This window comes from Cydia pomonella, chromosome 15 (genome assembly GCF_033807575.1).
Source record: "Cydia pomonella isolate Wapato2018A chromosome 15, ilCydPomo1, whole genome shotgun sequence".
NCBI lineage: Eukaryota > Metazoa > Arthropoda > Insecta > Lepidoptera > Tortricidae > Cydia > Cydia pomonella.
Genome location: NC_084717.1, coordinates 6,148,216 through 6,163,994, shown reverse-complemented (window position 1 = coordinate 6,163,994; position 15,779 = coordinate 6,148,216). Strand labels below are relative to the sequence as shown.

The following is a 15,779-nucleotide window of genomic DNA, read 5'->3' as shown; positions in this document are numbered from 1 at the left end:
AGGTACGCTACAATACACGCTAAACAAGTGATCGAGTCCAACCACAACGCATTTACTTCACGCGCGTGTGCTAATGGCTAATCCTTGGAAATGGCCACATCTCAAAAAAAAATCATACGATTAGGTGACACCCCTTTGTCAAAGCTTTCTGGTAAAGTATATCCGCAACACAAATAGTATGTGACTACATTAGATAAATTAGATTACCTAATACTTTCTTAATACCGAAAATAACAAAGAAAAACTGGAACGTGGCTTAGGTATTGTAAAATCTATTTATGGTAAAAAAGTAAGTGAAAATCAGATATAGGTAAAAAACTTAAGTAAGTCAAGTCAAGTTGTGACGTGTTCGAATAGACATTTGTTTTGTTTGTGTATGTCTTTTAAACATGTATTGTCTATTCGAACACGCCACAACTACATACAACAGACTTACTTAAGTTTTTTACCTATAACTTATTTTCCAAATCACTATTACGACATCAAAACATCATACACATTAATCACTCATGAATATAAAACGTAAAAAATCAAATTACTATTGAAGACATAATAAATCTTAATAATATGACATGACATTAGCGTCGCAAACTATATTCATACACGTCATCAAATCGAATTAGACATTTTAAAAAGCATAATGCGTTTAAAATCCGATTTGTAAGAGTTGCGTAACAGATATTAATAGTGCACGATGTGCACATTATTGAAGTTTTCGAGGGTCCCCGGGCTTGGCCCTGACACTTCATTGCCTCTACGAAATGTTAGTACTTTTAAACAGTTACCCATTTGTTTGAATGAAATAGTCATAAATGGCTTGGATTTACATCTTATTTGAATTTTATACAAGATTGTGGTAGTAATTATAAAGTAGTATAGTGTGCAACGGGTACATAATAAGGGATTTTAAGACCTAATTATTAAAGCACCGTTGCACACAATATTTTTTTCTAAGACAGCAGCAAACGCCTAAAAGATTTTAAAGAAGATAAGTTTTAGAGAGAGTAATTCTTCTTTCTCTTGGTTTATATAGGTATGTTTTTTTATATACTACGTCGGTGGCAAACAAGCATACGGCCCGTGATGGTAAGTGGTTACCGTAGCCTATAGACGCCTGCAACTCTAGAGGTGTTAAATACGCGTTGTCGACCCTAACACCCCGCATCCTCGTTCAGCTCTGGCTACCTTACTCACCGGCAGAAATACAACAGTATGCGTAGGGTTTAGTGTTATTTGGCTATATGTTTCTGCGATGAATAAAAAATACCATTTGTTTTTACTTATTTAAACTATATTACACATCAAAAAAGGTACAAATGGCGAACTTAATGCCTCATGGCATTCTCTACCAGTAAAGCATAGGGCGAAACAGAAAAATGACAAGGTGGGTGCAGTGAGAACCGTTTAGAAGCAATCCAGTAATACAGAATACTAATCTAATTATTCTGCTCGCAAAACTATTTTTCTCTTAGATAGTTTTTTTGATAAAAATGGTGTAAAGTTTTAATATTTTAGTTTATTTCAGTTTAGTTTTCATAGTAGGCTACCTAACTCAAGTTTTTTTCAATTCTTTTAAATATCTCGTTTGTTTTCTCTCACCAACCCCAAGCTTTAACACTTAACAGATGACTAAAATTCCCACCAGCCCGCTGCAGCCGTGGCGTGGTGTAATCGGGCGACATGTCCCCTGGGCGCGTCACCCAGGGGACACGCGCTAATGTTCAGGGGACTGACGTTAACACTGTTACATTACGGAAATTAGTGTTAGCTGAGTTAAATTTGTGTTAGCTGTGTTATATTGTTAAGAGTCACACGAATCTAGCCTCTGCCACACAAATTAATCGCTAATTTTTAGAGAACTTTTTGAAATGGCATGAAAATTCAAGTAACATATATCTATTGTGTTTGCTTTTCGCTGCTAGAAATTGTTTAGATCGTGCCATTCACGAAGACGCGTGCCTTGACACGTAATGTCATATTACTAAAGGTTAGATTTGACAAATCTGGATGACACGAACAGAACTAATACATAGGTAGTATGTTGTTTTAAAATAGAAAGATAATATACCCATAAAATGATTTTTTTGGAGTATGGAAGTGCACAAAATTTTATCCTTGTAGCGTTGAATCCGAAATTAGTAGTAAATTTATTACGTTTTGAAAAATAAGTAGGTAACTTTTATTTTTTTAATGAAACTTTCTATAATTTCCCTTTAATTATGTGTTGCATAGTAATTTACAGCTGTAATGTCTTTCGACTGCAGTAAAGTAAATAACTACAAAATAAATTAATAGCCGCGATCAAATTGTAACAAAACATTAACTCCATAAACAAATACAACGACGAATGGTCCATCGAGGGCCGCGTGCGCCGAGGGCGTGTTACCAACCCCTCTGCTGTTCTAACAAGCTAAAATACACCATATAACATAGTCATTAGAAACTATTAAAGGTGCAATTCTAACGATGCAGAATTACCAAGGAGCTACGATGTTCTGTAAGCAATAATAGACTTTGTTTCATAGGAATAAGGGTTACTGTAGCGGCATTCGGTTTGGTTGGAATAATTTATAGTTTATCTGATAAATTGATTATGACCGAGGGTATAAATCAGTTATAATCAGATCAGCCGCTCTTGCGGTATGATCTGATTGTTTTTAATGTTTCTCTTTTATGAGGACATTGCGTCGTCGACAATCGTTTGTTTTAATTTTGTGACAGTAATTTGATTTGGCTGCGCTTTTATTTGGGGATAGTGACTGTTTGCCTATTTTGTGTTTGTTACATTGTGAAGAGACAATTTTTTTTAGTTTTAGTTAAGATTTCCATGGGAACGTCATATAAAAATCAAATAAAGCTACGCCGGCTCTAACCCTATACCTTTGACCCGAGAAGATTTAAATCCCTCTTAAATTGTTGAAGGGCACCTATCCCAATATGGGACCGGCAAAAAACCAGCGGGACACATCTTTTCAAAACGTTACATCTTATAACTATATAATATAATGGAAAATCAAGACAGTTCTACAGTCAATAAGGTACCTATAATTTTAGTCACATTTGAGCTTAAGCATGGCTAAAGCTATTTTTTTCCTGCTCTGATCTCTCGGCTATTTCACTAGCTATTTTATACTTAAATAATTTTAGCTCATGGTTACTGCTATGGTATGTAAGATTATATTATAGACAGAACTAAAAATAAATTAATATTACACGTATTTTCGTGTTTATTTCTATCGAGCCAAGTTTAGCCTTGTAAGCAAATATAGTCTAGTTTAGTATGATATTTTAGTGCATTTTTCCGTAATTAAAACGTGTTATAATTTAATATAAAAACTATAATTTTGCTTAAGCCCCCTCTTTAGAGTCCCCAGCAAGCTCGGTTCTCCATACAAACGTAGTTACGCTCTCATTTTAAAACGACTAGCTAGATTGTTATGAAATTTTGTACTTACAATAGGATAAGGTATATCTAGTCCTTTAATTAGTTTATGTAGCTTCTTTATGTAGATACCATGGTTAAAAAATACAGCTAATTCAACTTTTTCATACAAACTTGTTTTTGCTCAGTTTCGTTAGTTTTATGAATTGGAGCTATATTACCTAATTACAGGACTAGATATACCTCATGTCATTGTATGTGCAAATTTTCATTACAATCGAACACGTCGTTTTAAAATGAGAAAGAAACTCCGTTTGTATAGGAAGGTGAAACTCGGCCGTGCTTGCCGGGGAGTCAGTTATATGAATTTATTAAGCTACTATTTCCAAACCTACTCCATATGGACAATCAAATCGTCCAGTTTTCTTCAGTACACCCACTCATTACAATACCAAAAGACCCCATTAAAACCAATATAATATCGTCAAGTGGTGCCATAAGGCGTTTTAATCAAGCCGGGTGCCCACTTGTGGGACTAAACCCACGGATTACCGAGGGTCCAGGAATGTGGGGTTGTGGGTAATTGAATAAGAATGATCTGTTGCGTTTGGCAAGTGTTTTACTTGTAGAATGTCTATTTAGGTCGATCACAATTTATTACACGTATTTTATTGGCAAATGTATAGTTTTATAGGAAATAACTCACTCAGCGCTAATCACAACACGTTGTCGTCTTGCCTACACACCTGTCAGTCATTTCCGCTACACACCTGGAAATTCATGTTATAGGCTACGACGTAGCGGTACGACTGTAGCTCAGCGGTGAATGTGTTAAAAGTACCATTCTAGTTTCGTACAACCGATATTACGCTGTTATTTTAGAACAACATTTTGAAATAAAATGAAATTTGGTCATGATCACATGAACATTAAAGTAATATATATACCTATCCATGTCAGGGGCCCATTTCTCGAACGGTATAAGACTAATACGAGTATTATTAGTCCATAGACTGTCAAATCGTATGAGTTTCTATGACAACACACAAAGATTTTTTTTTTATACCACGACGGTGGCAATCAAGCATACGGCCCGCTTGATGGTAGGCAGTCACCGTAGCCTATGGACGCCTGTAACTCCAGAGGTGTTACATGCGCGTTGCCGACCCTTTAAAAATCTGTACAATAATAATAATAATTTAAGAACCTCATACTGTAGACCCTCGGGAAAACCTCGGCAGGTAGCTCATTCCATAACCGGAGCGTGCACGGGAGGAAGTTCCTCTTATTTAAACCATACAGTGCGTGACCATTTAGGTTCTAGGGTGTGAGGATGAACACCCTGCCGACGGCGGGCGGTGCGGTGATAGAAAGTAGCCGTGGGCATCATGTCAAACAATTCTTCAGAGCACAGCCCATTGTACAAGCGGTAGAACACACATAAGGAGACAGTCTCTCCTTAGACTTAAAGGTTCAATACCGCTTGTGAGTTTGGGGTCGTCGACGATTCGTACAGGTACATTCATTCAGGTACTCCTGCCCAAAGGTGACAGCAATACTCCATATGGGATGTGACTTGCGATTTATAAAGCAGCAGTCTTATATTAGACTAATATGGTTCGAGAAATGGCCCCTGGTACTATTTTTAATGTTTTCCTATTTTTAATTGTTATGTACAGGAAATCGAGCGAATAGGTGTTTTGTATGTGAAACAATTAACGCTTCTAAGAAAGGTATACATTTCAGCCAGGGGCAGTTTCACTATAGGATTGCGGCTAGACCCTTTCATATTATATGTTTTTTTTTTATAAGGACGTAACTTCTTATGGTAGCGGCCAGGTTCCTGACCCTTAAAAGTCTCAAAATGTCAATGTAAGACTCAACTACGGTTAACTACTCAAAAAACACCTATTGCTATAGTGAAACACAGTTAATATCTGCCATGTCGTTGTCCTATGCATCGGCAGCCGGAGACGTGGGTTCGCAATTCAAAAATGCATCGCAATTTCGCCGGGCTCTCGCTCGCAAACCTATGACAAACGATTCGTTTTGACTCGCAAATTGTAGTTTGTCTCGTATTCTGTACATACAAGGACAATCACGTAGGTGCCTGCAGTGGGTGTGATGCAGTGACTGGTAACATGTATTGTGTTAGTTTCTTTTCGGGCAATCGTTCGTTATTTTGCTATGGTTGATTTGAAAAAAAGTTTAGTTTGAATAAAATCGATGATTACCTATACCTATAGTTTACTATTCAACGCGCTAAGTATTAGGTAAAGGTAAATACGGGCGAGCTGAGCTTAATTGATAATGGTGGTTGTTGGAGAACGCAGGATCATAACGCCTAACAAAAACCTCTCTGCAAAGCCGCCCGCACTCCTGTGCGCTTCAACTTAATATAATAGGATTTTTTAGTTTTAAGCACTTACACGTAAGCTTTTGTACCGACTGGTAATAAAATAGCCATGTCCTAAATTAAATTACGCTAGTTTCCATTCTCCTCCTGAAAGACCCCAACATGGTCCTTCGAGCCGGATAGAAGACACCAGCGACTAAAATAATAATACGGTCAAGAGGAATCTGGAATTGTTGGAGAGTTACGTATCAATTGGCATTTGGTGGCACCATCATCGAACCAAAGAAGAAACAAAGGATCGTCTAAAGTGGTCGAGATTTAAAATAATTATAAGACTTTAGTAAAGAAAAGTGGTAATCCTGTGCTAATTGTGTATATTAAATTAAATCCAGCACTCTACAGGTATTATTTCAAGTGTAATTTAACTCTGTGACAAGGTTAGTATCCACGTGTTAAGCTTTGTTCTTTAACTTTAGATTTAATTTAAGTGTACCGATCTGATTTAATTACAACTCATTAAGTTAATAAAAATACTTAGATCAATTACTAGTTTAAAATATAAGTAATTTAATAATATTCAAAATCAGAACGCTTAATATTCACACTTGAATGCCCAAAGCTTACATTGCACTTGCCATCAACATTAATTATAATTAGTTAAAAATCAAATGTACGATCAACATTGTTTTTAAATTTATTAAAAGTGCTTTAACGTGATTCATATACCCATATAATTAGAAACTGTTAAATTAACCTCAAACTCATAGTTGTAACTTTAATTTTGCTTGCTTATTGCTAGGGCACTTTAATTGATTGTTATTTCTCCTTTACAAATTTGTAACCTAAATATTCCAGGTTGACTACACTCGCTTCCCAAAATGACTGAAGAAAAAGAGCTAATCGCCAGGCGGGCCAGCTATAAAGGCCGACTAACCATTTTTGAAAAATATATGGAGGGTTTGAAAGTTGCTTCATTGACATCAGCTGAGGTAAATGAATTGCAGTTGCGTATGGGCAAAATTGAGTCGTTGTATGTCCATTATGATGAGGTTCAATTAAAACTTGAGTGCAGTTCGAGCGACTCTGACAGTCAGCTAACTGAGCGAGCAGAGTTTGAAAGTAGGTATTTTAAATTACTTTCTAATGCTCAAGATATATTGGCCAAATACGCCAAAAAGCAAGACTCGACTTTCAACTCGGCCGCAAGCGACCAATCATCGCATAAAGGAAATAATAAGCTTGTTCGGTTACCAACTATTCAATTGCCAAAATACAATGGTTCCTATGAAAATTGGTTAGGCTTTCGCGACACCTTTACTAGCCTCATTCACTCTAACGACGATATAGACGACATAAACAAATTCCATTACCTTAGGGCTTCCCTGGAGGCATCCGCTGCAGTCGTCATACAGTCGGTAGAATTCTCATCTGACAACTATGCCTTGGCTTGGAATCTTCTATGTGATCGCTTCAATAACAAGCGCCAATTGCTGCAGAATCATGTATCGGCCTTGTTCAATATTGAACCGATTGCACGAGAATCTTCTAGTCACATTAAAAGGGTCATAGATCAGGTTAACAAAAACCTTCGTTCTTTAGAAACACTAGGCGAGCCCGTTAAAGAATGGTCAACACTTCTCATTCACATTATTTCACAAAAGTTAGACACAAAATCATTTCGTGAATGGGAGGAGTTCAAGGGTGGTTTAGACAAAAACAAAACTGCTACTTTCGAGGAGTTCCTAACTTTCCTACAAAGCCGTGCTGATTTACTCGAAACACTAGAATTATCATCGAATCAGTCACTTCAACACACTAAAAGTGCAACTAAAATTAAAACTATGATAGCAGTGCAGGACAAAATAGGTAATAATAGCAATAAAACTCAGCCGCCGGCGACTAAGCCGTGCCCGAGATGTAAGGGCGATCATTGTTTATCAAACTGTGCACAATTTCTTGCGTTAAGTAATACGGCTCGATTGCAACTATTACCTAATTATAAGGTTTGTTTTAACTGTTTTAGAGGTGGTCATTATGCCAATCACTGTAAAAAACCTGGTTGCAAGATATGCAAACGAAAACACCATACGTTAATTCACGTATCTGAGAGCATACCTAGATCGACATTAAATAGTGATAATTGCACGGGCGTTATCAGTGGTGTCGACCAGAGGACTGCGCCCGCGCTCCCGCTCCCCGCCAGTGCCGAGCCGGCTCAGGTTGCATTGTCAGCAAATGTCTCGCCGAGTACTTCGTCTTTATACTGACAAAGGGCACAAGACGTACTGTTATCAACTGCACTTATAAAAATATACGATTCGAATAAACAGGAGCACATCGCTCGCTGTGTTTTAGATAATGGCAGTATGTCTTGTCTCATGTCTCAAAAAATGTATAATAGGCTAAACCTGGCAACCGATTTTGTAAATAAAAGTCTTATAGGTGTAAACAAAAAGTCGTCGCCTATAACTGAAATGTGTCGAGTCGAAATTAAATCGCTCAATGAGAGGTTCGCAAGTGATTTGCACTGTTATATTTTGCCTTCAATTACAGACGTTATTCCCTCTCATCGAATCGACGTGTCAAAATTAAATATTCCATCTAACATATGCCTAGCGGACCCGTATTTTTACAAGCCGTCTGACGTAGATATGATAATTGGGGCCGAACTATTCTGGGATTTGTTAGGATGTCAAAAAATTAAACTGGGTCACGGTTTGCCGATCCTTTGGGAAACTCAACTTGGATGGTTGGTTTCCGGTCCTATTTATAGACGCAACGAATCGACAATGCCGTCATCATCATCATCCATAAAATGTAATTTCGTAACAGTTAATTCAGGCAACGCTCTCTCCACCGTTGATGACGACCTTCAAAACCAATTAGCGCGTTTTTGGCAACTGGAGGAAGTTAGCCATCAGTCGTCTCAATATTCTCACGAAGAGAAATTATGTGAGGAGCATTTTCAAGCTAACACTGTCCGTTTGAAGGACGGAAGTTTTTGTGTTAGGTTGCCTTTAAAGCAGAGTCCTAAATTGTTAGGCGAATCATTTCAAAGAGCCAAACATTGCTTCTTATCGTTGGAGCGTAGGTGGAAAAATAGACCATCATTCAGGAAGCTATACATCGAGTTTATGTCGGAGTATCACGCTTTAGGTCACATGTCCGAGTACGTACCTACCGATTCGGGTACAGGTACCCACTTTATACCCCACCACGGAATTTTACGGGACAGTACCACTACCAAATTAAGGACTGTCTTTAATGCTAGTAGTCCCACTACTTCCGGTGTTTCGCTAAACGATTTGCAAATGATTGGACCAACTGTCCAAGATGACCTGCTGTCAATACTCATACGTTTTCGGCAGCATAAATACGTAATATCGGCTGACATTGAAAAAATGTACAGGACCGTATTTCTTCATCCTGATGATCGCAAGCTACAGCTGATCCTATGGCGTGAAAATGAGTCTGACGCCTTAAAGACTTATCAGCTAAATACCGTAAGTTATGGGACGGCTAGCGCAGCATTTTTAGCATGTCGATGTCTTAAACAAATAGGTTTAGATTGCCGAGATAAACCGTTATCTGAAATAATAATTCACGATTTTTATGTCGATGATTTACTGACCGGGGGAGATGATTTTGACGAGGTTATTAGATTGCGGCAAGGAGTCACTGATGCTTTGGCTGCCGCGCGCATGCATTTAAGAAAGTGGAAGTCTAATGATCCACGCTTAATTGACTCGTTCTCTCCTGAATCAAAAAACTTAAACATGGGAACGTCCGAGTCAGGCAAGATATTAGGTCTGGGTTGGCATCCAGACGCGGACCAGTTATATTTCCCAATCGGCATTTCGGTTCCTAAGGGAACCACTAAAAGGGATATATTGTCAACCATTGCTCAGATTTTTGATCCCTTAGGGCTTTTAAGTCCTTGTGTCATTACAATGAAAATTCTCATGCAGAGGCTGTGGTTGCACAAACTTTCTTGGAACCAGGAGCTTCCTCCTGAAACTTTAAAACAATGGGCCGATATAGTTTCAAGCCTGCCTCTTCTTAATACTATCCGCATTCCGCGACGAGTTTTGTGCGACTCCTACGAGAGTCTGGAACTACACATTTTCACAGACTCCTCAGAGCGAGCCTATGGTGCTTGTGTTTACGCCCGTAGCATTAACGATGCAGGAGAGGTTTTCGTGCGATTACTTATAGCCAAAAGTCGAGTTTGTCCCTTGAAGCCTTTAACCATTCCGAAACTTGAACTTTGTGGCGCGCTGGTCGGTGCTCGGTTGTATCAAAAGGTTATTAACTCACTTCGAGCCCAAGTTAGCAGCGCAACGTTCTGGAGCGACTCGACCATAGTTCTCGCGTGGCTCAAAACATTACCAAGCAAGTTGCAGCCATTTGTTCGCAACCGTACAGCCGAGATTCTCGAAATATCAGGCAATAGTTCCTGGCGACACGTTCCGACTAACGAGAATCCTGCTGATCACGTATCTCGCGGTGTTAGCTTCGAGGAAATGAATTCCCTTGACTTATGGTGGTCCGGTCCTAGCTTCCTAAAGCGTGATGCTTCGACGTGGCCACAGAATCCGTGTACAGAAGTTTATAATTTACCTGAGGTTCGAACAGAAATAACCTTGTCTGCTTGCATTCAAGACGAGACTTTCATTGACTTTGAACGATTTTCAAACTTCTTACGGTTAAAACGCGCCGTAGCGTACGTTTTGCGTTTCATATCGGCTTGTAAAGGGATGGCAGTAACTACTCAATATTTAAACGATGTAGAATTAAAAAACGCATTAAACCTCCTGATAAAAATATCACAAGCCGAATCATTACCTGAGTATAAACTACTATTAAAATCTCAAACTTTACCTAAGGGTAGTCCACTGTTAAAGTTAAACCCCTTTTTTAGACGAAAATTCAATCATGCGTGTTGGTGGTCGCCTTGCAAACTCGGAATTTCCATATGAGCAAAAGCATCCCATCATCTTACAGTCCACTCACAAATTTACAAAGTTGCTTTTCTATTTCGAGCATAAGCATTTATTACATGCACCACCACAGCTTTTATTAGCCACTATTAAAGAGCGATACTGGCCGATAGGAGGACGCAATTTGGCTAAGTTGTGTTACAGACAGTGCGTCCTATGTATCCGAATGAAGGGACGCGTACTTAGCCCTTTGATGGGTAATTTACCTAAAACTCGGTTGTCCCCCGAAGGCCACGTATTCGTCAATGTAGGCGTAGACTATGCAGGTCCTATCAACTCGGCTAGTCGTCAGGGCAGAGGTTGTAGGATAGTAAAGGTGTACATCGCCATATTCATATGCTTTACAACGAAGGCCATACATTTAGAGTTGGTTGGTGACCTAACAAGCAATAATTACTTGATGGCTTTGAATAGATTTATGTCGCGCAGAGGTAAGCCCGCTAATATCTACTCAGATAATGGGACCTCGTTTGTTGGCGCATACAACGAATTGTCAAGGTTCCTCAAATCCAATTGCAATTCTATTGCCGAAAGTGCGTCCAATGTAGAAACGAACTTTCATTTTTTGCCAGCTTACGCGCCACACTTTGGTGGTCTCTGGGAAGCGGGTGTAAAGTCAACAAAACATCACTTAAACAGAGTGCTGGGCAATTCTAATCTTACATACGACCAACTTAATACTACTCTGGTTAGGATTGAGGCAATTTTAAATTCTCGGCCACTCACCGCTCTGTCTACGGAACCCGACGACCTGATGCCGCTAACTCCTGGACACTTCCTCATCGGCCGTCCACTGACCGCGCTGCCAGCTCCTGACTACCGAAACCACTCCTATAACTATTTAACGCGCTTCCAACGGGTAGAACAACTGCGCCAGCACTTTTGGACTCGTTGGAGCAAGGAATATATCTCGGATCTGCAGCAAAGGGTCAAATGGCAAACGGCCGGAGACTCTTTATCCCAGAATACTCTGGTTCTTCTAAAAGAAGATAATCTTCCCCCTTTGAAGTGGAGGCTGGGCCGCATCGTTGCAGTTTTCCCTGGACGAGATGGAATTAATCGCCTCGCCGATGTGCGCACTGCTAATGGAGTCGTCAGAAGGGCATTCTCCAAGATATGTCCATTGCTGAATGCTGATGTTCCCACATAAAAGGCCAGCTTTCAGCGCGCGGGGGCATGTTGGAGAACGCAGGATCATAACGCCTAACAAAAACCTCTCTGCAAAGCCGCCCGCACTCCTGTGCGCTTCAACTTAATATAATAGGATTTTTTAGTTTTAAGCACTTACACGTAAGCTTTTGTACCGACTGGTAATAAAATAGCCATGTCCTAAATTAAATTACGCTAGTTTCCATTCTCCTCCTGAAAGACCCCAACATTAAAATAAGAAAAGTTGGTCAATACGGTCAATATGGGTAAGTGTTTAGTTAAATATATGTATTTAGGTATCTATAATTACACCGGTCAGCGATTAAACATTTAACCTTTAAAATTACGGGCAGAATTGACACAGTTGCAAGATAAGTGAAACGAAATAAAACTTAAAAAAATATAATCACCTCTTTTGTCAAAAGATGGCGCTATATAACTTCACGCACAAATAACTCGCGTTGCGTTTCCAGAGATGGCGCCACCGGACACAGCCAGGGTAGTTAACTCGCTATGTGGCGCGCGGTAACCATGCTTTACGACGAAATAAGACAACCTATTTTGACACACTGAAATATCGACATGTATGTTATCGATGTTACCTTGTCATTATATATAATTTACGAAATTTAGGGCATATTCGCTATCCTCTTTGTTGTTGGTAGTGTTTTTATGATTTTGGCATTGTAGGTATAGATACCAAAGCTTTTGTTTAAATGTATGTACAGTCAAGGTATTAGATATTGGGACGGACAAAGTGCCAAAAATATGTATACACGCCCTTATTGCACATACATTTAGGTAGTGTGTACATATTTTTGGCACTTTGTCCGTATCGATATTTAATACCTTGCCTGTACCTACTTAATATTCGTACTACTAAAGGACCATAATGTATCGATTTGTAATTGATTTTCATTCTTAAAACTTCTAGGAACTAGAAAGTTATGTTCTACTATTGATTAATTTTTGACTTTAAGACATCGATGTTTCATTTTGTCAAGCACTCGTTTTCGCTACCTACGAAAATGTTCATGTCTGATTGTAAATGATTGTATTATAGCAGTTTCATTTTTGTTTCTTGGAGGTGTTTGGTGGCTCGCGATCAGTTTTATAAATCTGTACAAAACCTTATCGTAACGGATTGAAGCGAGCCGTTTTTAGCTTTTACATAAAAATATTTCAAATAAGGTAATATTCCGCATTTTTTATACAAATTTATTTGTATTTCTGACCATATTTAAATACATAAATATTTATTTGTATTTATGAACTATCTAGATAATTTCTGTACATAATGTTTTTAAAATTATGGAATAGCGTTATTAAGATGTAGAGTAGACGTTTTGGTGCATAAATCTCCATGGATATATAATTGTTAATAGATAGAATTTAAAAACGACAATCACAGTATATTTTTACTTGAAAAGAAAAGAACTCACAGAAAAAGAAAAGAAACGTATTATAAAATTATAAAACGGTATTTAATTGCGTATTGAGTTCTAAAATTACCTCCGTATCATTAGTGTTGTGTGTCGACAGATTAACGTCCCTAGTGCGCAAAACATCCAAGATCTAGTTCGAGAAAGAAAGATGTTGATGTCAACTTTTGCCAGTCTTCTCCGAGACCTCGGGGACAACGCCGTCCTCGAAACGTGAAAAGTCCCATTCTATAATTTTATAATGTGTAAAAATAGTGAAAGTTTAAATCAGTACTTTCAATTACAATAACATCATGAGTTAATTTCATTTGTCATGTGTACCTATCCTACCAAATCCTCGACCCGTGGTGTCACTAGCGGTGGGGGCGAGGGTGGGACGTATGCAAATGAAGACGTACTTACAAATTCGCAGTTTCATTGCGTTTATTAGGCGGTCGATACGGTTACATGGCGCGTATTCTATTTTAAGAGTTTGGCCGAATTTCACCTTCCCATGCAAACGGAGTTTCGTTCTCATTTCAAAACAACGTGTTGGATTGTAATGAAACTTTGCACATACAATGACATGATCTATATCTATGCTTGTAGTTAGTTTATATAGCTCTAGCTTATAAAACAAATGATAGACTCCGTATTTTTAACTATGGTATCTTGAATAAACTAATTACAGGCAAATATATACCTTTTCCTATTGTATGTACAAAGTTTCAGAGCAATCTAGCTATTTATAGTCATTTAAAAATGAGAGCAATTTGTATGGAGAACGAATATACACGTAAAAATGTGAGGTCTATACAATTATTAAATTATTACGCAAAGAGTATGGGTTGGACGAGAATTATGATCATTTCAATGTGAAGGGTGCGTTCCATGATATGCCTAAGAAATAAATGAGTGAGTTATTCAGGATTTTACGATCGGCTACCGATATACAGTCACGGAATTTTATTTATGTATACCATTTTGTACCCTGTAACAGTAACAAAAAGACGTTAGGCTTTTATATGATCAATGTAACAAGGTACAAAATGGTCTAGAAATTAGTATATTTGAGGTTGACCTGATGCATTCGATACACCCAACATCTTATTTTCTTCATTGGGTATATCACTTAGCTCCAAAAGAAAACGTCTGAGCTCATGAAAATACATAACCTTTTCTTGAATTGTCACCGCTAAGTACTTCGAACGTTTTTAGGTGAAAATTCAGTTTGTAGGATCTTTCTAATGCCAATTTTCGACTGACAGGATAGAAGCGGTGTCGACGCCTTATTACCACGAAACGCAATAATCGGCTCGGAAGCATCGACGTGTAACCTAGCTAACTTACCAAAAGCCCTTGCTCTAGAGGCAATGCTATAGATCATACGCCGTTTTCAAATCTTGCTATCCTGAGCCGTCATTTCCATCGGGTCCAATAACTGGCGAGTATTTGCCTCATCGAACCACGAGGTGTACAATGTATCTAAGCATCGAGAAATAGAGTACTTACACATAGAATAAAAACCTCCCGCTAAGTTTTAAGCGAGCTATGCGAAAAATATTTATAATAAGATTTAAGCTTAATAAGCATTTTACTTATCATACCTCTCATACAACTTATTATAAATAAACAAGGAAAGCGATGTATGGAGTTTCTATATGATCTCAGTGACGACCTTGAGATACGTATCTTTACGAGTCACTTGATGCACCAAACCGTCTGTCACCGCTCACTCGTTCGCTAAATTTTATTGTATTGTATGGAAGTTTCATATTTCACTGCTGATTCCCTTGACCAGTCCATCAAATGGGCACGGTGAGGGTCTGTGGGCCCATAAAATAAAGATCAGCAACAGTCTACTTCTCTAAAAGACCTTTAAATTTAAATAGCAGATTAACGGTCATACTTATTACTTAGGTATTTAGATGATAAACAGCCGTCCATCTTAGCCCTGCTGAACTACTTTTAGTATGCCGGCTGTTTCATAGATTTAGGCGAATCATATCCATGTCAATGCATGTGTTATATTTTGTGAATAGGACATTTTTTTTCGCCATTTCGTGGTTGCATAGTGGAAGTTGTTCAGTAAAACTTACATATTACTTGCACATATGTAAGTAGGTACATATACAACTCTGAGTAAGTCAGACCACAAAATCATCCTGTTTGAATTGACGGCTTCAAGACGTTCTGTTAATATCTAAACAGGTTTCCTGAGTAGGCACCCTAAACTGCGATTTCAAAGTAGAAACACCGATGCATGTGCATCTCAAGGCTTTTGGGTGCTAGCGAAGCTGAATAATGGTGTAAAGAGCCCAAATCGGTCTAGAATTTGGAGTCCCTAGGACGTTCAAATTTCCAGACGTCTAGGTGAGCTTGGTTAATTGAGCTGAAATATCTGGGCATTCCTAAATGTCTACGGGTATTATTGGTACCTAGTTTAAGTGTTATTGTAAAGGATACTTAAA

The 15,779-nt window shown here is 38.4% G+C and overlaps 2 protein-coding genes across 3 annotated transcripts in view; one reads left to right on the top strand and one right to left on the bottom strand.

The window, feature by feature from the left end:
* LOC133525645 (visual system homeobox 2-like) overlaps nt 1-15,779 on the bottom strand; it is a 139,610-nt gene that overhangs the window by 55,587 nt on the left and 68,244 nt on the right. The gene's annotated exons all lie outside the window — the stretch shown is intronic.
* Nucleotides 5,700-9,403, top strand: LOC133525643 (uncharacterized). The gene is made up of 2 exons (XM_061861969.1): nt 5,700-6,175; nt 6,594-9,403. The coding sequence occupies exon 2, from the start codon at nt 6,617-6,619 to the stop codon at nt 8,003-8,005; it is 1,389 nt and encodes a 462-aa protein (XP_061717953.1). The 5' UTR covers nt 5,700-6,175; nt 6,594-6,616; the 3' UTR covers nt 8,006-9,403.